Raw genomic sequence first — 25,732 nt, 5'->3', positions numbered from 1 at the left:
AGAGATTTGAGTTCTTGCTCATAAACATCTTAAAATTATGTCTGGAAAATTGTGATCAGATTATTTAATAAATTTGTAACATAAATAAATAGAAGGGATAATATTAATCATAATAGTAATGAATAATGACGCTTGTTTTGCACAAGTTATATTGAAACTGGGAATTAATTAACAATTTATACTTTTAATTCCACACGTGCCATTAAATGAATGATTTAAGTCTTAGAAAATGAAATACAGTAAGTGCTGCAAGCATATGCTACGACATTTAAAGAAATATGCAATTGCAATATTAATTGCTTTGAATTGCAATTAAAACGCAATTCCTGTAGCTTTCTTAACTCCATGGGAAGACAAATAACCAATATGTACTCACGCAACGGCAAATATCATATGGCACCATTTTTTCTATGAAACAGTAATACATACAAAACCTTTACCAGGGTGTCCACATTCTGGAAAATAAGTGCAAGTCAGGGAAAGGTCAAGGAAGTAAAAATGTGTGAGGTGAAGTCAGGGAAATGGCAGATTGGTCAGGGAAAGTCAGGAGAAAATCGATTCAGGTCCGATGTTCAATTACTGAATTTATGAAATAGGGTTGATTCTTTATTGTTACTGGATTCAAAATGTGGTGTTCTCAATTATGATATTGTGGGAGTCAGTGTTCTCTGATGTAGTCGCTGAAACTAATTTTCTGCAAAAAACACATCTAACTACATCCTGAAAAATGAAATCTTTAAGTTTAACGTCCCACGGTTATGCCGGTTAGGCTAAAGGAGACGGTGATAATGAGAGATGAGTGAAATGGTGGAATGAAGAAAGTGGGAGGAAACGGGAGAACCCCGAGAAAACCCACGAGCGCGGTGTTTGTCCACCACAAAGTCCACACGGCGCGAGCTGGGATCGAACCAGGGACCCCAAGCACCGGCACTGAACGCTCTACCACTGAGCCACCGCGCCCCCCTTAACTACATCCTGGTATATTTGCTCAAAAGGGTAGACGCTGTTCTAAAAGAATTGCATGGTGCCAAGAGGATATCTGGACAAGTGGCTGAGAACGCGAAGAAATAGTATCTCCAGCTCACAGTGAAAGCTGAGACTGAAGAATTTAAGGAACACTCGAATGAATTCATAGCCAATGATAGAGATGGTATTGGACTTGATGAGGTTTTTTTTTTTTTTTTTTTTTTTTTTTTTTTTTTTTTTTTTTTTTTACATAGTCTTAGGAAATGGGGAGAACTTGGTTGACTTATGGTCAGTTATGAAATGTGTTTTGTCTTCTTTCACGGAAACGCATTTTTTGAAAGTCGTTTCACAATAAATAAAATTCTCATTGTTGACAACTTACAAGAAGAATCTCTGGTAACTCAACGGATCATATATGATTCTGTGATGAGAATAGGTGGATCATCAGGATTAATAATTACAAGAGGTATGATAAATTCAGTGACAAGTTCAATGAGACAATATCAGGTGCATCTGGAAAAGAAAAGAGAAATAAATGCTGGAGACGAGAAGAGGAGAGAGAAACGGACAATTCAGCAACAACTAAAGGAACTGGAGGAAGAAAAGAAAATTAACCTACGAAGACAAGGACATTCAGATCAATGAGGAGAAAACTATGCGAGAAAATATGAAAACAAATTTCTAAATTTGTTGCATTTAACAACTGCACCAGCAAAAGTATGTTACATAATGTGTGTGTTCTTTTTTTTTCTTCTTCTTTTTTTTTAATAATCAGTAAAATCATGGATGAACTGTTTATTGCTATAGGCAATATTATAATGCTGTGTAATTGGTATTATAATGTGTATTTTTTAATATCTTAAGTACTCTGTATACTGCACACTTTCGTTTGTAACTTTACATTTTGTGTAATATGTAGGCCTAATCAATAATGGCCTAATGCACATATTTGTAAATTTACATTCCTTTGGAAAGAAAATTGAAAACGAAAGAAACAGAAGTGGAATAGAACAAAGCCAACTATGGGGAATGTGGAGGCTGGGATTTCTTTCTTTTTTCTATATTTTTAAGTTATTCAGGGGTCAGGGAAATCTGCAACTTTTGTCATGGAAAGTCAGGGAAAAGTCAGAGATCTTTTCTCCAAATTGTATGGACACCCTGCTTACATTTCCAAATGAAATTATATAAATTAGGGTACTTCAAAAAAGTGGGGGGCAACTGCTCCCTCTTGCCCCCCCCTAATCGCCGCCCATGGTCGGGAGAGCTTGTATTTGCTGCTGTATGTTTGTAACTTTTGAACGTGTTAATTCTGCTGTTTCTTTCATGAACAGTAACTTGATTGGGCGATAATAGTGTATTGACGATGGCAGTGGATTTTACCAGAGTGTCTCTCCATCATATTGTAATTTTTAGAGGCACTAACGAAATAATAAACATGCATCGTCATGTATGTCTTCTGTGTTGTAACTATACTGTTGTTTGTACGCGCTCTGACCTGACGCGATATCACCCCCCCCCCTGAAGAATATTGTCATTTCCACTCCCTGATTGATCTTTCGCAGTATAGTACTGTCGCTGTGGTGATCAACCATTCGATAGTATGATCAAGTAACGCTTGCAGCTGCATTTCCGCTGATACATCTGCGATAATAATGTCATCTTGGTAACACACTTTCTTTGCCTTTAACAGTTTATGGTATGACGAATAGATATTTGCATTTTGAACTTTTGCCTGGTTATCTTGTCAATTTCGCGTCAACGTCTAATGCAAATGTTTCATCATGTTAATTGGTACCGTTATCTCTGGACTCCTGTACGCCTTTTTGATTCCCTACCCCCTCATTTGTGATCAAAGAAGCATGTTTTTCTTTTGCACGTAAACCCATGTGTGCTGCATACACCAACTTTTACAGCCGTCGTTTTTTTGTACTAACGACTAGAACCGCCCTCTCTTTTTTTCTCAATTGCTTCTTCAAACAGTTTTGTTGGACGCCCTACAGGTGTCCTCGGTGTCCCAGCTATACTATATGTTCCTGGTCGTCGTAATGTTGCTGCATTCCATACATTTCCAGGAAACTCCACTGCACTGTCGAGCCATTTATCATATTTGGTCACAAAGTTATTCATTACACTATGACAATTTTGCCGTTTGTCTTTGACATGTACACATAAACAGTCCGTAACCTTTCTGACATATTCTGCTACATCCTCATCACAGTTTTGTAACCTTAATTTGTCTATTACACAGGTGTAGATACTATTAGTCCTTTTGCAGATGTTGGGTTCACCTCTCCAGGCGTCAAACAACTAGTTGTGGCAAGGTACCCTCCATTTCTAAAAGTACAAGATACAACAATTATGCAGACATATGCACGTAATAGTTACAATGCACACACTATAATCATTACACATCTATAGTTATTAGAAGCTGGAGACTGTTGGAGAATTGTGTGTAGTCATCAAATCATTATACATATTCCTAAATACAGTGTACGTTCTTATTCGCAAGTGTTTCCCATCTTGCCATAGTTCACCCATATATCCACGGCACTCCTTATTCCTGTCACATGCACGTCATACCTTCATCTATAGTCGTCACACCATATACCTGGTATTGACCCACAGCTGTCTGTGTCATATGCTGCAGACATAGGGTCTAGCACGAAACCCGTTGATCAGCTGATTCTACATTGCGTACAGTGCGTCTTGTTCGTCCGACCCAACACACTTCGCCATATCTAATTGGGGACTTTGCTGGTCTTTTCCCATAAGTTGGGACCTTGCCCCAAGAATTCCCACTGTTTCTCGGAACTCATTTTTATACATTTTGTCCACCTAGATTTTGGTTTTGAACCACTGTGCGTTTGGAGCTTAAAAGAAAAAGGAGTCTTGTAAAATCAATAGTTTTTCGATTTTCTGAAAGTTGAAGGAAAAGGATTCACCAAGCAAAGCAATATAACACTTGTCAAGTAGGGAAGAAAACGGAAGCCAAGAAGAGAGAGGGGCAATCTTTCCTGCACATCACTTGTGACTCTGTTTAAAATACTAACCCCTCCGCTTATTTTATGTATCAGGGTTCTCAGGTGTAAAGAATATTGTCACATGTCATTTGGAAGAATCTCAATGAGGCTGGTTATTTTGGTAGCTGTGGTGCACACCCTCAGAAACTCCTGGACCCTGGTGGTTACTATTCAGCTTTTGCTTCCATATATCCTTCAGCATATAGTAGTAGCGTACGCATAATTTCATCAAGGGGGTTCAAACTCTCAACCATATCCTTTCAGGACAGGGGCGTCATTTCAGACTTTGCTTGGGGGGGGGCAAGAGCACCACCGATATAAGACTTTCACGTTTTGTACTACTATATTAGTAAATAATCGACTAAAGTATATGTATTTCTCAAACTCTTGGGGGGGCGGGGGCAATTGCCCCCTCCTGCCCTCCCTAAATGACGCCCCTGTTTCAGGACATGCGTTATGTTTGTGTATATATCGTTTAGTGATTTAGTGACCTACGAATTTTTGATCTAATACTAAATAGCAATTGTCTGTTGGCAATCCTGCAACGTGGGTGTTGGTGCAATGATGTAATACTTGGAATGAGTTCTGTTTTTATATCAATGTCCATATTCTGACAGTTCTCTTACTAGTTCCTTACTTTTTTGTGTATCATAACAATTCGTATTTGTGGTTGCCCCACTTCATCATCTAATCAATATTTTATAATTGTGACAAGCTGTTCGAGATCAGGCACTTTTAGTTCGTCCGTGTCATTCACTTTTCCTTATTTCCGCAGTTTTACTGCAACTTTTTAAAAATTATTTTTTGTTTAATAAAAAATTTCCGTAAAAAATAATACTTCCTTTACAGTTAGTAATTTATCCATTAACTTTCCTTGAAGAAGGTTATATATATGGAACCCGGAGTTGTTTCAATGCCTCGTTCACAAAATTTCTTTAGTGACTTCTATCCTTAGCCAACTGGATCTAGTTTCTACTTTATATTCCTATTTCTGCGAGATCCATGTTAATATTGTCCTCTCATCTGCGCCTAGGTCTATACTTAATGGATGTTTTCTGATTGGATTTCCAGTTAAAACTTTGAAAGCGTTCCTACCTCCATCCATTCTGGCTAAATGACCTGCCCACCTGAGCCTCCTAAACTAGATGACCTTAAAAATATTCGGTTAACTGTGTAAATTATGCAGTTCTTCGTTATGAAGTTTCTGCCATTCCCCATTCCCGTTTCTCTTGGGTCTGAATATTCCTCTCAGAATCTTGTTTCGGAATCTTGAGGAAATACTTTCAATTTTTTCCTCAAAGTAAGCGACCATGTTACGCAACTATACAGCACAAGAGGCATGATTATCGTTTTATATATTTTAAGTTTCAAATTCCTCGGCAGAATTTGCCACGACAATAGAGTTTGAACTGAATTATAAAACGAATTCCTTGTTTTCAATCTACATTTAATTTCTTTATCTATATGGCTTTGGTCTTTTAGTATTAACCGAACCCTATATACATGGGCGTAGCCAACAGGTTTATCTAGGAGGGGCCCGCCGTTTTTTACAGTGTACAAAGTAAAAAAAAATTGTTACGGCTAATGATTTAGAGGCTAAAAAAACCGGAAATGATGTAGCAGATGTGGTAGCAAGCTTTGCGTTTAGTTATTCGTTACATGGAAGGAATACCATACTACTTTTCGATAGGTAAGGACAGTAGCGCACGCAAGAATTTATTTCCGGGGTGTCCAAACACAATATGAGAGTATTTAAATTAAAATTCCTAAAATTGACCCTAAAATTAGTTTACATTTACACAAAAGTCAAAATTTCAGGGGGGTCTGGACCTCCAGAACCCACCCCCTGCGTACGTTCCTGGGTATGGATCGGTAAATTATGATAAACTATCGGTATCGGTACTTTACGGTAAATTATGAATTTTATGTGTTTTTTTTAAATGACTGAAGCGAGGTAATCTTACGATGATGTTTTAAAAGCTGGCCATTTGGGGGGCCCTGGCCCCCTACCCCCCTCTCTCTCTCTCTCTCTCTCTCTCTCTCTCTATATATATATATATATATATATATATATATATATATATATATATATATTTACAGGGCCGGAACCAGTATTGTCTGAGGGGGGCACCAATAACTACCAAAATAACCAATCACACTGAAAACTCTTCAAAGTGACATGTGACAATATTCTTTACCCCTGAAACACTGATGCATAGAACGGAGGATAGTATTTTAAAGAGGGTAGCAAGTGTTATGCAGGGAAAAATGTTCTTCTCTCCTTCTGGCTTCTGTTTCTTCCCTACTTGACAAATGCTGTATTCTTTTGCTTGTAAATCCTTTTCCTTCAAGCTTCTGAAAATCGACTTAAACCATTGCTTTTGCAAAGCTCTGGTTTAATTTTAAGCCCCGAACGGAAACATGATGGCAGAAAGATAGGAAAAGTGTTGGTATTTTCACTAATATTATATATATATATATATATATATATATATATATATATATATATATATATATATATATATATATATATATATATATATATATATATATGGAGAGAGAGAGAGAGCAAAAACGAAGCTAAAAAGAAATGAAAGGAAGTTCAACGTGGGTGCTGGTGCGTCTACGTTGGAAGCCAGCGATTTTTTTTTTTTACATGCAATCATCCTGAACATTTGATAATTCTTTTACTAGCGCATTCATCTTTGATTCTTTTATAACAATCCATCTTTGTGCAGCCCAACCTCTCCATTTAATTAATATTTTGCAATTGTTCCAACTGTCCTCAATCAGGCAATTCGGTTCGTCCATGCCATTTATTTCCCTTTCTTTTCTTACTTTGAAGTTTTAGGCTAGTTTTAGACGGAAGCATTTCTCGTAGCAAAAATCGTATCATCCTACCATGTAAGGCTAGTTTTAGACGGAAGCATTTATTGTAGCATTTCTAGTAAAAAACAATCGTATTATCGATATTCCATTTCCCCAAGCATTTCTGGTCCGATTGTAGCGCCGTGGTGTGTTAAAATGAAGCGAAAGATTTTGTGTCAAATATCCATGGTCTTTGTTTTGTGTGGGAAATTGAATTGTAGTAGGGATGCTCTTTGCCCATATACTTCTTTATGGTTTTCATTTTTTAATATAACCGGCGAGAACTGTTGTTACAACCACTATAGCGTTAGCTACCTCACGGATTTTCAATATTCCCAAGTACAATTTCCTCTTAGGGGGGGGCGAGCGCCCCCTTTCCCCCTGATGGGCGCCATTGATCATAATCAATTATTTCATACAGTCAATTTTACTGATTTGGACGACGTGGCTCAAAAGCTGCTAACGTAGTAAGTCTTATTACCTAAATTTTAATTTCAGAAAAGAAATGAAAAGCGTAATGCGTTATTCTGCTAGTAAACTGCAAACTGTATTTTGGGTTGTTAAAGTGAATAGTTGAGAATTTTAGAACTTTTGTCGCAATGACTTACGACATCCACATTATAGCAGAAGGATATTCAAGAGTAACAGAGACTGGAGAAATGGTTGCGAATTGTACTTGCACTTTAATTAAAGGTTCTGAAAACAATGTAATAGTTGACACTATGACAGCTTGGGATAAAGATATTATAATTAGAGGTAAAGATATATATATATATATATAAAGAATTACACAATATTAGGGTCAGGTTCATGTTTACAATAGGAACTGACTAGAAAGTAATTCCTTCTAGATTTTTTTTTTTTTTTTTTTTGGTACATATAGCCATCCCCGCTGGTCTAATGACTAGGCATGCGTGCTCTAGCATCGGTGGATCACTAAAAAATTAGGGTAAACTTTACACTGCTCACACCAGTTGGTATCCTTACGCAGACACAAAAAATTGCACTCTATTTATTTTAAGAAAATGAGTCCAAATTCCCCAAACCCTAAGCTAACCCGACTTGTCCCTGGTTTACGATATGCTATATTCATTTATAGGCCTAGTGGTTCTACTATTCGATGAACATCTGGAGCATGTACTGTAAAGTTTAACCAAAATATAATTTCATAATCATTCAGTGTCATCAGTTATCAGTCTCCTTTAGCTGAAAAGACACCCGGGTTCGATTCCCGGCGGATCTCGTGGTTCGGATTCTTCGTTAATCAGTAGGTCCACGTCTCATATAGCTTCGCTGCTGAACGGGACGTTAAACTCCCACTCAACCGAAAAGACATAAACGTGAGACGTTAAATTTAAAAAGAAAAATATTTGGGAGCTGCGGTGGTAGTTTTCACCTCTGGCGCGTGAGTACCTGGTTCAATCCCAACTTGCACCAAGTGAACTTTTGTTGGAAAAAGACACTGCATGGATGTTTTGGCGTTCTCTCGTTTACTCCCACTTCAATCATTCCACCATACATCCACCTCATCACTGTTCGACGAATGGACTTAGTATCTTCCCTACATCCATTGACTTCTCCGGAGCCAGTACTGTGACTTATAGTGAGCCGTTGTAAACGACCTTGTTTATTTGTATACCTATTTTCTCTGACGCGCCTGCTCCCTATGGACGCACCCCTTTGCTACCGCTCGGCCCCCTGCTGCGTTTCTGCCTTGACTCGCTTAGGTAGAATTCGTGGTTTTTAGTGGCCCCCCCTAGTATAAGTTCGTTAGTGTATACTGTAGTGTTTATGTCATACGTGTAGACTTTATATATTCATGATCATATTACAGTTACAAATAACAAACCATAATCACTCTCAAGTAAGACAGAGTACCAAGTGAATTAGGGGAGAAACTATATCACCCCAAATCGATTATCAATATCTTCAATAATCGGTATATATATATATATATATATATATATATATATATATATATATATATATATATATATATATATATATATATATATATATATATATATATATATATATAGGTGACTGGGTAAGAGTGCACTTTACGCCGAACATTCATTGGAACCGATTCCTCTGAACAGTTGAGAGATAAATTCCCAAAGATGATCCCGTCAATCGAAGCAATAGAAAAATAAATTCCGGACAAGTTCTGCGGAACACCTAATAAGCAATCACAATGGTAACTTCGCACCAGCAAACTAAGGTGTATCACAACAGCAGCAATAGATTACGATTGTTAACCAATGATCTGCCACACTCACCAAAAATTTACTCTTCAGTTGCTACGAATAATGGAAATATAATTGAGAACTATCGCTAAACTATTCCGAGAGATCAATTCAGGTAAAACGGTGACTATCAATTTTCAGATCTAAATGATGGGCTCCCGCTCCTAACCCCCCCGCTCAAGAACCAGAAAAAACAACACCCAAAACAATAAATAATAAAACCACTATTATAAATCTAAGGTAAGAAGGAAAAAAATAAAGTAACACTCACCAGTAATTATAAATCAATCCAGCATGACGAAGAAAAATGAAATACATTTCACCAATGGAACAACCGGCAGCAAACCTTCTTCTCCATAAGTAATAAGAAAAATGAAGCATTAAATTATCAGAACAATAAGTTAAATTTAAATTCCTCTTTAAATGCAACCACACATTCTCGATAGACTGTGTATGTGCACCACTCTCGGGATCAACAAAGTTATGCGAATGATTCACAGTCATATGAGTCCACTGTCTCTCATCCAAACCCTCGTACACCTTCCAACAATGATAATAACGGAGTCAGGACGTACATCGTACATGCTTAGAAATAATTTCTAAAATGGAATCAGCACTGCATGAGTTCTCGCTACACTCACTCAAAAATATTTCATTAGTTTCACAGCAAATACCCACTTCTGACTACGGCACATTCGACCGACGTTAAATTTGCGTCTGCCGAATTCACTTCAGTATCACAAACATGTTTGAACACACACACACATACAATTTACGGTATATATATATATATATATATATATATATATATATATATATATATATATATATGAACAACGAAACTCGAAAATGGTCTATTTAAATCCTGAACAATATCAAAAGAACGAAACGACATCGAAACTGACTTCACTTAACACACGTGACTACACTTGACACATGTTCAACGTAAAACATTCAAACATAGAACATGATCAGTCAAGAATACATAACAACCAATCAACGACTTGAACACAACCAATTAACCACAGCACACGACACAATATCAGTGCCATCAAGCGCTAAAACACCAAAACAACATTCTCAACAGGAGGAACAAAAACACCGATTCCGTACCTGTTCCAATGACCGTGATTCCATTCTTCCAATGCCAGATCCAGTGACAAAATCATTTGTTCGGCATAAAGTGCACTATAGCCGGTGACTTTATTGGTTTAATTTAGGACGACATAATTGTTATAAATAAAACGTTCTGTTTACAAAATGCGATGTAAACCGTCGAGAAAACTGTTTTTCACCTTAAGTTTGCACCAACGTATGTTAGGTGGTTAATAAAAGACAAAAATTGTATATTATATATATATATATATATATATATATATATATATATATATATATATATATATATATATATATATATACCGGTTCAGGCAAGGCGAAGGGATGTGCCAGTATGAACAGGCGCTATAGCGACGTTAAATATACGCTAAAATGAAAAGTGCAAAGAGGATGTAGTAACCTTTGTTCTGTGGTTACTAGGATCTAATTTTTTGAATTACAATTGTGTAGCACTGAAGCGCTTTGAAATCATGTTTGTACATACATTCACATAGGTTTAATGTTTGGCGCATACATATATAACTTCATTTAACAATGTTTATGCTTTGCAGGTGAATACATTTTACCTTTGATGATGTCGGGGTGTCCAAGCAGAAAACAGGATGGCGATGCAGTTTATGTGAACTGAGTAGCTGGATGCCGACATCAAGATTGGAATAATGTATGGCTGTTCAGAGACAGGATTTGGTGGCGTAATAGTTAACTAGAGCCTGTCTATTTCACCTGTGCCCTCGGAAAATATGCGAGACATACTCCGTCCTTACCCCTGCCAGCCTCTGACGGAGAAAACCCTCCCTTTGCTTACGGAAAAAAAGTGAATGCCCTCTACTATGTTGTCAATTTATCATTTAGTCGTTTGGTCTTTAACGAGTGAATATCGTAGACTACTTAGAATGGCTAAACAAGACAAAGCAGAGGGAAATCAGTGAAATAATTCATTGTGGCAACGCTTTCGCATCCAACAAGTAAAAGATCTCGGCCGCAGAAACATTTCCCTCCTTTTTCGATGGAGGTACGTGAAAACATCGACAGCAGCGCCAAAAGTGCCACCCCTAAAATAAAAAAGGCTCTAACCAGCAAAGTGTGCTGGCGACATAGGATTTAATTACGGACCAGACGTGCATATTTTCTCTCTTTGTATATCATGACATTTTTATGTGTAGTAGTAGGAATTGATCTTCAATTTTATTCTAGGCTAAACTGTTACAGTTAAATTAAATAACTGTTAAATATTTCAATCTATTTTCCTGTTATTTTGCAGGTCTTGCTGAGTGTAACGTGACGCCAGATGAAATCAATTACGTCATCTCTTCTCACGGTCATTCCGATCACTTGGGCAACAATAACTTGTTCCTAAAAGCGAAACATATTGTTGGATTTAGTGTATCTCATAAAGACACGTATTACATTCATCCTTTTGAAACAGGTAAAAGCGGCTTTTCCCTCTCTCTTTTTATTTTGTAACTTTTAAAATAAACAGCCACAAATAGTTGGTTATATATTGCCCTAAATTCGTTAAACGGAATTACAGAACTATTTACAACATAATTCACACAAGAAATATCCAAATGATAAAATAGATTTTAAACATATATAGGGTGTTTCAAAAGTCCCCTGACATAGGATAACTCTGTTATTATCAGAGTTACAACAAAATGCAAGAGGGGAAACCGTCTCCAAATATGATGTTTTCAATCTGAAGTGAAGGAATTTTTTAAATCGGACGAGCCGTTTGGGCTGTACACTCTTTATGCGACCAGTGTTAAATGAAAATGCAATGTTGCCATTTACTGGGAGGTGGATATATTGTATAAGAGTATGGTGAATGGGAGCATGTTTGAAATGACACGTTAGCGTAAAAGACAGTAACTTCATTCGCTTATGTTGTGGATCCAGGTAAATGGCAACGTTGCATTTTTATTTAACATTGGACGCATAAAGAGTGTACAGCCCAAACGGTTCGTCCGATTTAAAAAAATATCCTTCACTTTAGATTGAAAACATCATATTTGGAGACGGTTCCCCTCTCACATTTTGCTGTAAATCTGATGATAACAGAGTTGTCCTATGTCAGGGGACTTTTTAGACACCCTGTATTTTTCAGAGATTTGTCTTCTACAGATTGTATATGTCACCATACTTTTACGTCTGAACTCTTGTATATGTATTATCTCTTGAAATCAACCGTAACAGTCTTATCTCCATTGAAACGTTAAAAGAACCAAATACACACGTTGTCCAAGTGATTAGTAAGTAACAGCAATCTGTTTTAAAACATTAAAAGACAAGCAATTCAATATCAATTACTACTAATACGTAATAAGACGTGTCAATATAAACTACATTGTGCTAATAATGCTATAATGATAAAGATGCATGATGTAATAACTCGGTAGTGCAAATTACCTTGTCAGGCGAGAAAGAGATCGGGGATTTTATTAAAGCTACTAAAATTCAATGATTACTCTCATTCCTAGTCTATCAATTTTATTTTAACACTTAAATGAATTAGACAAGTTGAATTGGATTGGTCCTTAGAAGTGAATTTAAATATCTACATAAATGATAGTCTACCTGAGAATTGAACCAATCAGCTTGCGTAATTACATGAACATTTACATAAATCAATTAGCAATCAAAGATATTATTCCTCTCTGGTCATACTCAATAAAATTCTATTGATTTTAATGATCTAAAAGTTAAACCAAGAGTTAACCTGAGGCAACAAATATAATTATAAGTCCTGGCACAAAGCCCTAAGGTGCGTGAGGAATACAAATTGGGCTAATGCTACCTCTGGTAATCATTTCATGCTTATTAGAAAACAATAAAGAGATATTCCAACTTACATGTTTCTATCCTTACAGCTATCCAATAATGATATGACAAGACAAATAATTGACTCGCGACAAACTACTCGGTTAACGCGACTCGCAAGGTCTCGTCGGTAAAAGGCAACTTCTCCTTTGGTAGTATTTACCAGAGTTTTTTATACACAATTTGTGTTTCACTTTCCATCTTTCTGTTCTCTATTTCTGGACTATCCTAACCATAAAAGGTTGTTTTCTGTGACGTCAGTACGGAAGTCCTTGTAATTCACTTCGTAACTTCACAAATATTTTGACACAAGTATACATCTCTGTTTCACAAATAGCTTATGTTTTCCCTTTCACTTCAACTTGTTTTGTTCCTAAAAGTAGTTTATATCCGTATAGCATCCGTGAATTCGCTTTCTAGACATTTTTAAAATTAATTGTTTAATAAAACACTAAAAAAATTTTGGTCTAGTGTCTATATTCACGTAACACTACATTTCTTCTCCTTTTTCTTTCTTTCTGGTTCGTACCAAATTTAAAAACACTTTCTGCCCTTAATATTAAAACGTTATCATCACAATTTTTAAATGCTTCTTTAATCTTTCTCAGTTTATTATGGAGTCTTTTATGTTTGAACTTTGAAACCAATAATGGGTTGTTGAATAACACATTAAGAGAAAAGATGAAACTGAATGTAAAATATTCTCTTATTTGTTTCATAATGGATGTGGGCATCCCTGAGGAGCAGTCGTGGTTTGCATCTTTCGATGTAAGTTGTGAATAATATGACAGACATTCTCGTGAATACGAAAATAATAATGACACGTTACCCAACTTCTAGTGCAACGTTAATCACACTACAAATCGTCTGTAAATATGTAACGTAATGTTTTGCAAAAGACACATTACCTTACAAATATTTACCTTTTTATTTCATACTCACGTTTTTAGTATTGAACTGCTAAATTTTTAGTAACTAGTTATTAATTTAACACTACTGGTAGTTTTGTACTAGGGATGTCTGGATAAGAAAAAATATATTTTTTTAAACTAATTGTCCATATAATGCGGTATTATTTATCTGAAAATAATTTTAGGAATAATAATTATTATAAAAATAAATCAAAACATTGCGATCTTGGCCAATAATTAGTTTTTGGATCAGGGGCCAGAAAATTTTTGAACGGCCCCTAAATCAAGTTTTCGTATTTTCTGCGGAATAAGCACATCATACTGAGTTAAGTGAGAGTTTGGGTTTGGCTACACTATGTGTAGTTCTCCAGATATAAGACTTACAAGAAATTTTTTGACTGAAACGTATTAGATATTTTGATCCAAAAATAGAAATAGAAATTAAACACGGGAATAAAAAGAATATGTTACCTTGTGTCTCCGTGTTCCTTACTTTAATTGAATATTTCCTTCTTCTCTGGTAACGTCATCTACTTCGATTTTGTTACTGAGTCACAGGATCCTTACTTTTATATTTCGTATTGTGAGTTTTGTTTTCTTTTAAAGAACTATGAGTGCAAAGTATTCCGTGACTTAATTTCGATTTTTGACTACCTTTAACAATTATCCCTGTATTTCTTTCAACTCATTGTTTTGTTAATAATTCATGCAGAATTCCGCGATATGTCTTTAAAATTTAGTCCTTAATCTACACTTATGGAGTCAATTATTAAGGGTAATGAGAAATCGAAATTAAATCACTTAAATACTTTAATTCAAAAACAAAGCTCTTATAGTTTCTTAATATTTCTTTATATTGTTAACCTGGCTTACTCTAAATAAAATTGTTCATGGGGATTGTAGTATTTGAGTAATAGCCAGATTAAATAAGAGAAATATCTAAGACTTTTCTTTAAAATACACTCCTAAAATTTGAGCTAATTTGGACAGTTTTTATGCTTAGATTAATTAGGGCAATATTTGTTGCTGTCTGTAGGGGAAATAGTAACGACTTTGTGTTTATGACATTTCAGTGTATTAGAATAAGGTTTTAACATAATCAAAATGGTTTTTAAAGAGTGTTAGATTGACTGTGTTTAAATTGTCTGGCATTTGTAGGAATAAAGAAAGGAATTAGGCCAATAGAATGTCATGCCTGTGTGATGCTGATTCCTCGTTGTCTGGAAGATCCAAATTCACATCTCAGCTCCCGGTCAATACAAAAGATATCCTTCAGAATTCACAATGTTTGTTGTTGAATACACATAATATTATGTCCTTTTAGATCTCTAAAGTGCTGTTCAAGTTCGAAGACTCTAACACAATCATAATGTTATCTGATAGTCGTATATAATGATTCGTGTAACTTCTCACTTCTAACTATACCCTGGCCGGTGAACGATGATTTCTGACAGCTTCGCACAAGGCCACGGCGAGCGAGCAGAAGACAGCAGGTCAACCAATCTTAGGCTCACAACCTGTCGCGTCTCCATGGTAACCATCGCTCATTGCCAAACTTTCCCCCTCTCACCCTCAACGAGGAAGCAGACGATTCTCCCCTTGCGCGAGAAGCACATGGCAACACCGCACTCCTCAGTCGTCCTCGCGAGCTGAGCTGTCAGAAATCATCGTTCGCCGGCCAGGCTATAGTTCAACTTTCAGTCTTTTCTCCAAATCTGTTCTGAGGATCTACTCCTACGAATCTCCTCAAGACTCTCCCTAAGTCTCTCTACTGCGATTTGAAAGGAATCGTTTTATATGACCGAAAAACGTGAGACTGCAGATTTCAAAGAAGTTTCTGGACAACGACCGCGTTAGCAGCAGGTGGGACCTCAATTGAGAAAAACATTCTGCTGACCAAAAACCTTTAAAGATTCCAGGACACCAAATTCCAGATATTCTAAATTCTGCCAATCTAAGAAAATACTGAAAAGAATTAGTACAATGATTTTACAATATTTCAGACATTTGCTGAGATACATATTTTTGAAAATAGAACGCTGATTAAGTGACAAGTTATTTAACAAAGTCTTATTATGTAAATTCTTTTGATGCAGGGGGCGCGGTGGCTCAGTGGTAGAACGTTCCTCTCCGGTGCTTGGGGTCCCTGGTTGGACTTTGTGGTGGACAAACATCGTGCTCGTGGGTTTTCTCGGGGTTCTCTCGTTTCCTCCCACTTTCTTCATTCCACCATTTCACTCATCTCTCATCATCATCGTCTCCTTTAGCCTAACCGGCATAACCGTGGGACGTAAAACTAAAGATTTTTTTTTCTTTTGGTGCAATGTATTAGCTTGCAGTAGTGTTTCAAAACAGTAGACAGATATCTTAATTAAAGTGAATAAACTTTTCTTTTTAAACCTTTGCAGGATAAGAAAATTTAATAAACACAAAAGATTATGTAAATAAAATTAAATTGAATTACTTTTATAATATAACATATCGTAACATTTCTTTGTTTCGAACCCAAGTACCTTAACATCACTTATATATATATATGGTTATTTAATTTCAGATGAACCATATGTAATAGATGACGACCTGAAAGTAATTCCAACGCCTGGTCATACTCTTGCAGATGTTACTGTATTAGTAAATACTAAAAATTATGGAGTGGTAGCTGTTACAGGTAAATATCAAAGCTCTCTCTTTAATATAAAACTCGTTGAGCAGATAAATTATGGTAAATTCTAAAATACTTCTCTCCCGACTTTCATATCCTCTTCTGTTATCGTCCTACATTTGAACTTTTTCAGAAAAATCACACACTATATGTGGTACGAGTTCAACCGAAACCATTCCATTTGACATGCTTGTAGGCCTTCACTTGCTACGAAACTTTTGAAATATTACAATGTCCAGACCTTTGGCTCCTAAGTTATACAAAAACAAAAATTAAGCAAAGAATTATTTATTTGTTTGTTTATTTTATGAATTTGCGTTAAGAGCCTGCTTTACAAAAAAATAATACAAAAGTTACCATTTTTCTTTTGCTTGTTTATTCATAAGTGAAAGGAGATAATGAAATGCAACTTACCACATTCATAGATAATGTTATCCTACAACAGCAAATATGAACCTCAAGAATTTTCAGTGTTGCCATCCATAGAAATTAGTGTTGCCAGAAAACAATTCCTCTAAAATCTAAGTTAAAGCAGTGACAAGAGGAACGAACTCAGTTGCATTTGATTATGTACAGTAACGGATTTGTGTATAAGCTAAATAAGCTATAGCTTACGGCCCCACTGTCTTGGGGCCCCAAACAACTTTAAAAAAACTGGATATATATTTCCAAAGTGTAAGAAAATCAATAAATAAAATATACATATACTTAGCAACAGTGCTTCCTGTTGTGTAGGCTATGATTAAATAATGGAGCCCCTTCTGGTAGCCTGCTTTCTAAAATATCACTAGTTTCTTAATTTCTGTATATGTGGTGTCTGTGTTCATTTGGACATATAAAGAGCTCCATCAAACCTTAATTCGGCTTTGATTATGTATCATGTCTTGGAATCCTGTGAACTACTTTTGTAAATAATACTTGTATTTAGTTTGTAAAAAACAAAATAGTTTTTAACAGACAGTTATTAAAATGAAATAATATTATTTAAAAAGTCCCGTGTCCTGGAGAAAATAAGGGTTATTTTAGAAAAATCATATCTTCCGAAGTTCTTACTCTAAACGTTTGAAACTTTTAGAAATGAGAGAAAAAATACCGATCTACTAGAAGATGGCGATCTATGTACAAGACATTGCAAACAGTGATTTTATTTCTTGCAAAGTAATAATGCTTGTGTGTTGTGAATGTTAATGCTAAACCTTTAGTTCTCTTTCTACAATGACTGAAAGGCATTTTTGGACCAGTTTTTCCACTAAATAATTCACAAAGCACTCAAAATTACTTTTTCAAGTAAGAGAACATACAAAATTCATTTTTGATTGGCATTTTAAATTTTAAATGGAGTGTCGTTCCCGAACGACACTTGGATTTAACGTAAGTTTACAGCATATTCCGGAACTACAGTAGGATTGAAAGCGTTAAGTAGCTTTGGTAATTAGATTACCTAACTGATGTGTGTCATTTTACGTGCCGTAGGTGATCTTTTTGAGAAGGAGGAAGACATTGAGGATCCGTCCATTTGGAAGTTTGTGGCTGGGAGTGATAATGCTGAAGCACAAGAAAGAAACAGGAATTCAATTCTCTTGAAAGCTGACTATATCGTTCCTGGCCATGGCCCTATGTTCAAAGTTACAGACAAGATGAAACGAATGGCTAAACAGTTTCTGGATAGCCGGATCAATGCGACGTTAGTATAAGAGATTGTTTTGGTATTATTAAATCATCTTTTTTTACAAAAAAACAATCAGTTGATTTTTATTAATAAGGACTTTCGTTTACCAAAATTCTTTCATATATTTTTACCCTATATGTCCGTCTGCCCGGAAGACACAAAATCTTAAGAACTAACTGATGGATGACCATCAATTTTGACCAGGATGTACAGGATTGAAAGGTAGGAACCAGGTTCGGTAATGATAGTGATCCATCCAGTTGATCCCGAGGTATAAACAATCAAAAGTCCCTTCCCTATGCATTTCCATGGGGTAGTATACCAATCAGCAAGACAGATCTTGTATTACGCAACACTCACAGCTTTGCTGTTATTGAGGTTGCCTACGAACTAGGCAACCAGTTCAATTTTTAAAGAATTTGATGTAACGAAAGCTCCTTTGTATACATTTCTATGAGATAGTATACCACTCGGCGAACCACATCTTGTGTTACGCAATACTCGCAGCTTGGTCGTTAATATGGTTGCCTATGAATCAGGCATTAGCTTTCAATTTTTAAATAATTTGTTTTATTGAAACTCGTTTATATATTTACCCTGTCTGTCCATCCGTCTGCGAGAAAAAATCTCAGGAACTGATGCATCATCATCAATTTTGACACATCATGGTGATAGCAAAAATCGTTGCTTAAATCCTTCGGTCACTAAGTTCAGGAATCTTCATTCTCTGTTGGAGATTGGATCGACGGGGGCCATGGGAGGTTTGCACTAGACCAGCCTTTCAGAACATTTTCCACACTGTGGCCCCCTGTAGAGTCTGCAATACATGTGAAGAACCCCGTGCCATATATACAGTTAGTATTTATATTTCTTCTCCATGTTAGTATATATATAATATGTGTGGGTGGCAAACTCATGGTCTCGGATCGAACCAAGGTCTCGATTTAAAGAGGTGAATGCTACACCATTGAGCTATCATGCACCTTAATGCAATGAAAAGACTAGGCACATCCTACGAGGAGAATTTCCAGATAAATCGACTACTTTCGAAATCTAGTTTGAGAACCAACCTAGGACTGGAACTCATAACATTAATGTGGCACCAAGCACAGCATTAGAGGTCGATATTCCAGAAGGATTTGAAGTACGTATTGTGTTACGAATCAGAATGTCTTTGAATACCTACTTGCAATCCCCATTTCACAATGCGTTCTTGTTTCTGTTTACGTGAGCTGAAAAGTGAAAGTTTTATTTATACTATAATGTTTCTAAATGCCACTTCAGTACTTCAACGATACGAGTAGTCGTGGGGTGCACTCGCTGAGTGAAATAGCACATGACTATCACGTCCCATGGGCGTCTCTGGGGGCGAGGGGCACGCGTTCCCCCCAATATTTTGAAGTACAAAATATTCAATATTTTATTCTAATTTAATTTATGTATTAATGACATAATAACATATAAATAATAATAATTATATTTATTTGGAATATAATATTCAAGCTGTGAAACCATTATAACAAAGTTCTTGATATACTTTAGAGGGTCCGTGAAGGTAAGCAGAAAGGTAACAAATGGAATCGAAGATAATAAACAGTTTGAGCTAGGTAGTACCATTTAAATCACTTCCTTTGATGCCCCCAATTTTAGATGTCAGAGACGCCAGTGGCTCGTCCTCATTGTGTGTAATATCCCTAATAACTCCGCTCTACTGTAAGTGAGGAGCAGAGGTATTACCATTAGCGAAGAAGTTATGGGTTCCATTCCTCTTAAAGGATTGCTACTATAATTATTACAATTGCGCTATATTGGGTAAGTGCTTATCCCTAGCTGTACTATTTCAGATTATAAATCAATACCATTTTTTTTTAAATAAAAAAAATTATAATCATTATTCGTATATTCGAGGATATTGTAAAGTTTTATTCATGCTATAAGCAGAGTGCAATGATAAGAATTTAAACAATCCCTTGACTAATACATGTATATTCATGGACAAAATGACAAACTTCTTACTAAACATTTATGTTCTGTAACCTTCCGGAATAATAGTACAATTTCACGCATATTTTCTCCCAATAACGGATACTTCACGATCGGCTGTAAAATGATGAACGCAAAAAAGAAAAGTATAAACAACACTTACCTCAAATGTCTGTACTAGTTGCTTGGTTAACAATGTTTCAAATTATATCATGTAAATGAAAAAAAAAAAAAAAAAAACTTTTTCTCCTAAATTTTTCAGAGTTCCAGACATTTACACATCGCTTCTACTTCATATACAAACATGGTGCCTTTAACAATGAATTTATTGTTTCGTTGAAAATAGACAAAATAACAGCACTTAAGTAACGATCATTGTTAAATTTTGAGTAGGCAACTTTGTTATGACGCAAATTCTGAGGTATGATCATAAAAATGTGGTAAATAATTTTATTAGAAACGAAGTAATAAGCTTACATGTAATTTGATTTAATCTTTTGTTTTTGGTTGCCAATGCACTTATCCCAACGTTGAATCCATGACTGGAAGGTCGTTCGGCTGTTCTGTCGTGGTCCTCTAAATGTCAGGAATGATGTCAAAACTTTTTTTTTTCTTTTAAGCACGTTTTAATATTGGGAAAGAGACGGAAGTCCCATGGTGCTGTATCTTGAGAGCATAGCGAATGTGAACAGACAGGAATATTTTTTTTTTTTTTTTTCGGCCAAAAACACGGCGATCAAAAGCAAGGTGTGGAACGGCGAGTTCTCGTGGTGAAGAAGAAAGCCAATAATCGGCGGTTATAAAGCTTTCACGGACCCATAGGAGATGTCTAGTTCTCGAATAGTCATTCGCCAGTTTGAACATAATCATTTGTGTCACTTTTTGTATGTTTTCATCTGTTTTTGACGTCGAAGGACGTCTCGATCGTTCCTGGTTTCCAACCGTCTCCTTGTTGCTTTTGAATCGCTCATACCACTTGTAAACAGACTTCAATGTCACCACTTCATCGCCATACACTAATTTTTACATTTCCTGAGCTTCTTTGACACTTTTTTTTTTTTTTTAACTTACACGGGATGTACACGGTTCTGAACATGGAATCTGGGGTCAACCTATATATGTTCAGAAAGTACGGGTCATATAATGTAAGAATCCGCTTGCGAAAGTTCCGTCGGGCCTAACCCAGCCCTCAAAATAAGGGAGTGCGACAAAACATTTGAGCTACCCTGTTGACCTATAGAGCAAATTACTTGTAGCGACCTCTAGAATATTGTTCAGGTGGATTTGACACGACTCACATCGAACGACATAAATATTTAGTGTGAAAACCTATTTCAACCATTTGGTCCTATACATCGAGACATATAAGGAAAACGAACATGAATCCGTGACTTACTCTCCAAGACGAGTAGTGTAATATGTCGCGTGCTATACCCTGACAGGCATCTCTAGAATGTTTACTCGGACCCCTTATTTTTGAAGGGGAGTGCAAGCGGACTGGGTAAGCCCGACGGAACTTTTCCAAGCGGATTCTTCCATCACATAACGCATACTGTCTGAACATATATTGGTTGACCCAAGATTCCATGTTCAGAACCGTGTACCTGTTAGAACAAAACTTAAGGTTGGCGCGCGACAGACAACTATTAACGCATGCACAATCTTCTACCTCTGGAAGCCAACTAACATGTCACAACTCGTTCAAACACTGACTGTACCAAAGGTTTAGGCTACCGGGCTTATTAGCTGAAATGAATACAACATCGATATATGGCAGTGTGCAACTACATTCACTATTTTTGAATCACACCTTGTAAGAAGGTATTATCTTGTACATTACCTTGGAAATATATATCTCGGGCTCGCTCCCAATCTAATTTCAGTTTGCCAGGAATGATAAACAAAATAACACTGCACTGTTATCATGCAGCGAAACAAATAAATAAGGATAAAACTACTGGTCGTACTGTCAGCAAAATCAAACACTATAAAAATCTTTCTTTTTTTATTTAAAACATACATTTATCTATTATATATATATATATATATATATACAGTGAAAAGAATTTTATTTATTTCAAAGTTACTCTCAAAAAATACTGAAATGTACGGTAGTTGTATACAGAAACAAGTAATTTATTTTTGTTTTCCTTTTCTTTATGGAACGTAGAAAACGGATTTCGGTACCACTAAAGCATTATTTGCATGAAACATAAGTACGTGAATTTGGAAAGTTCAACATACTATTATGCAACAAATTTATCAATAATAATAATAAATATCATTATATATTTACTTCAATTCACACACACTTACGCAAATTAAACTTTTTTTTTTTGTGAAAATGCAGAAGTTCAGGATCCTACTCATTTCCAACATTGTTAAACTTTTTCTTATTTCTCTCTCTTTTCAGTTTTAAATATCTGACCATTCCTGAAACGAAAATAGGCTCCTAACAAATGTATAATAGTTCATTCGTTCCATGGATTTGTTAATGATGAATTTCATTTTTACGCAAGTTACAGTACTATGAAATAAAAATAAAACCTATTATCTTAGTTGTATTCAATCCTATTCGAACCAATACTTCGGTGCGAGCGGTCCCGCGTTTGATTCCCGGCGGAGCACTCGGTCGAAAAAGTGTAAAAAGCTTTTTCAGGCCAGCTTCTTGAATGAGGTTTTCCTCATTGCCACCAGGCAAATGCCGGGGTGGTACCTACTTTATAGGTACCAGGCCACTTCCTTCCCTAATCCTTTCTTCCATCCCTTTCCTCAGATAGTGTCATCGCCGAGGGACGTCATCCTTCCTACGTGATGGCCACATGCCCAGAGCACAAAAACCTAAATCGAACCAATCAATACTTGAATTGGTACTTCGTCAGCCTCAAATCATCGAGGCTTCGGACATGGCGGGAATATTCTATTAGTACCGGTTATTAAATATTTTAAGTGATTTTTCACGAATATTTTAAGTGTGTCTACTAAATTTCAAGACTGGCAACACTGTAAGAGCCATCAAGCGGCTATTGTGTGTAGCTTTTAAGTACCGAGAGTGTTGTGCAAGACTCCACGAATCTATGTTCCGAATTTTGGAGTTACAATGATTTCAGTGTACTGTGTTTTCTTTGTTCGTCATGGATAGTAAAGTGAGCAGAGAGTAGCCATCAACTTTTGAGTAAAATTTGGTGAAACAGCCACGGAGACCGTGGAACATGATTCAAACAGCTTACAATAATGATGCTCTTTCTCCAGTGAACATTTTTGTGTGGCATCGTCGTTTTTGCGAAAGTCGGGAGGCGATCATGGACGATCTTAGATCTGGCCGTCCGGTAACCGTTCAAACTGACGAAAATGTTAAAAAAACAAAAAAACAAAAAAAAAAAAAAAAAGTGCGGGAAAACCTGGCTGAAAATTGTTGTCAGTCCCTCGGGATGATTGCGAAGGACTTGCACATTGGTAAGGATACTGTTCTGAAGGTCGTGAAACAAGATCTACAGAAGAGGAAGATTATTCCACATTTGTGCCCCACAGTCTGACAGCAAAGCGAAAAGACCGGGTGTCGTGAATCCAACTGGCGTAAATATGTTCCAGAATGGTTTTTGGTAATGAATCACTTGTCCACGTTGGAAGGAAATTTTGACTCAATTTCGTACATCCAAAGGGCTGTGACGAAGGAACTTAACACTGTCGGACAAGAGGACTTCCAGAAAGCAATTCAGAAGCTGTACAGCCATGCAACTGCCTGTATACAACAAGGAGGGTCATATATTGAAGATTGGCAGCCAATCAACGTAATTCTCTCTAGCATTATTTTCTGTAATGCCAATCTTAAAATTTAGCAGACCCATTATGATATATATCGAAGTACCTAACCACTGATTGATCAACGCGTCGGCCAAACTGCCTACACTTGAACAATACATAGGATTTATGATGAACGTATCATGATGGAATATTTTTTTTTGTGAATTCGATGTGGAAGGAGACGAGATGGGAGGACATTTTTTGATATTTGACCTATAAGGAAGAGGGGTGGAGATGCCTATATCTTGGAATTCCTTGGACTTAGAGAAATGAAATTTGGGATTGACTTTTCATTTAAAATAAACACCGTATATATTTGACATAAAAAGACTGAAAGAGGTGGAGGACGCTATCTTTAATCGCTCAGCCCGACAGAAGTTTGCCGATAAATGCATGAAGTGTGTGCTACGAATAGCCACACATGTCACAGGGTATGTGTTATTCATTAAACCTTACTCTCCCCATGCTACGAACGAAGATTTCTGCTAGTTTGGGGTGTTAAAAAAAAATATAAATGCTCAATTTTAAAAGATAGAAACAAAAAAGAAGATTCAAGAAGCTGAGAAGACATTGACAATGTCCGCAGGATTCTAGGCGGACGAAATATTAGTTCGAATAGGATAAAACATAACTAAAATAACAAGTTTTATTTTTACGAGTGATTATAAATTTAAATCTTGCAGTATTTTTACAGTAAAAAAGATGCAAACAAGACTGATTACAGTTTAACAGCTAATAAAAAAAAAAATATTAAGCTTGCTACACATCTGGAACCACAGCCATGTACTATTGTTATTCAACTACGTGTATAATTCGGACACTTTCAGGAACCAATATAGAGTCAGTTAATTACAAACACCGTTTCATATTCTGTTGACAACAATGTATTGTTTCGGACATCCCATGAAACTCTTTTCTGATAAAAGGAAGAATTTAACTTAAAAAAAAAAAAAAAAAAAAAAATCCTGTCGGACCGCGTCAGTTTCTGGCTACCATATTTACGCACGTCAACGCAATTACATGAGAACCTCAAGACAGATTGGTTGTTTAACAAATGCGATAAGCCAGAAGTTTTAAGTACACTTAAGAGCCTGTAGTAAAAATAATAGAAAAGTTACCATTTTCTTTTGCTTTTTTATTCACAAGTGAAAGGAGAGAATGAAATACAACTTACCACAATCATAGATAATGTTATTCTACAACAGAAAATATAAATCTGGCATCCATAGAAATTACATTACAGTGTTACCAGAATAACATTTCCCCCAAAATTTAAGTTAAGGAACGAATTCAACGAATTGGAATCATGTGAACTATTTTTTAAATAACATTTAATTTTAATAACTGTATGTTAAAACTATTTTGTTTGTTACAAATAAAATACAACTATTATTTAAAAAGTAGTTTGCAGGATTCCAAGACAACATGATACGTAATCAAATGCAGTTGAGTCCGTTCGTTTAGTCGCTGCCTTAACTTAGATTTTGGGGGTAAATGTTATTCTAGCAACACTATAATTTATATGGATGGCAACACTGAAACTTCTTGAGATTCATATTGTCTGTTGTAGAATAGAATCTATGATTGTGGTAAGTTTCATTTCATTATCTCCTTTCACTTATGGATAAAAAAAGCAAAAGAAAAATGATAAATTTTGAATTATTTTTAGT

The 25,732-nt window shown here is 36.0% G+C and overlaps 1 protein-coding gene across 1 annotated transcript; it reads left to right on the top strand.

Moving 5' to 3' along the window:
- Window positions 1–7,366: 7,366 nt before the first annotated feature.
- LOC145684405 (metallo-beta-lactamase domain-containing protein 1) lies at window positions 7,367–18,347 on the top strand. The gene is made up of 4 exons (XM_081756708.1): window positions 7,367–7,610; window positions 11,478–11,642; window positions 16,499–16,612; window positions 18,080–18,347. Exons 1-4 carry the CDS (start codon window positions 7,454–7,456, stop codon window positions 18,298–18,300), a joined length of 657 nt encoding a protein of 218 aa, XP_081612834.1. The 5' UTR covers window positions 7,367–7,453; the 3' UTR covers window positions 18,301–18,347.
- The last annotated feature ends 7,385 nt before the right edge of the window (window positions 18,348–25,732 follow it).

The sequence above is a fragment of the Thermobia domestica genome, chromosome 4, assembly GCF_964235325.1.
Source record: "Thermobia domestica chromosome 4, izTheDome1.hap1.1, whole genome shotgun sequence".
In the NCBI taxonomy this organism is placed as follows: domain Eukaryota; kingdom Metazoa; phylum Arthropoda; class Insecta; order Zygentoma; family Lepismatidae; genus Thermobia; species Thermobia domestica.
Note: the sequence above shows the minus strand (reverse complement) of the source record. Positions and strands in the feature narration are given on the sequence as shown.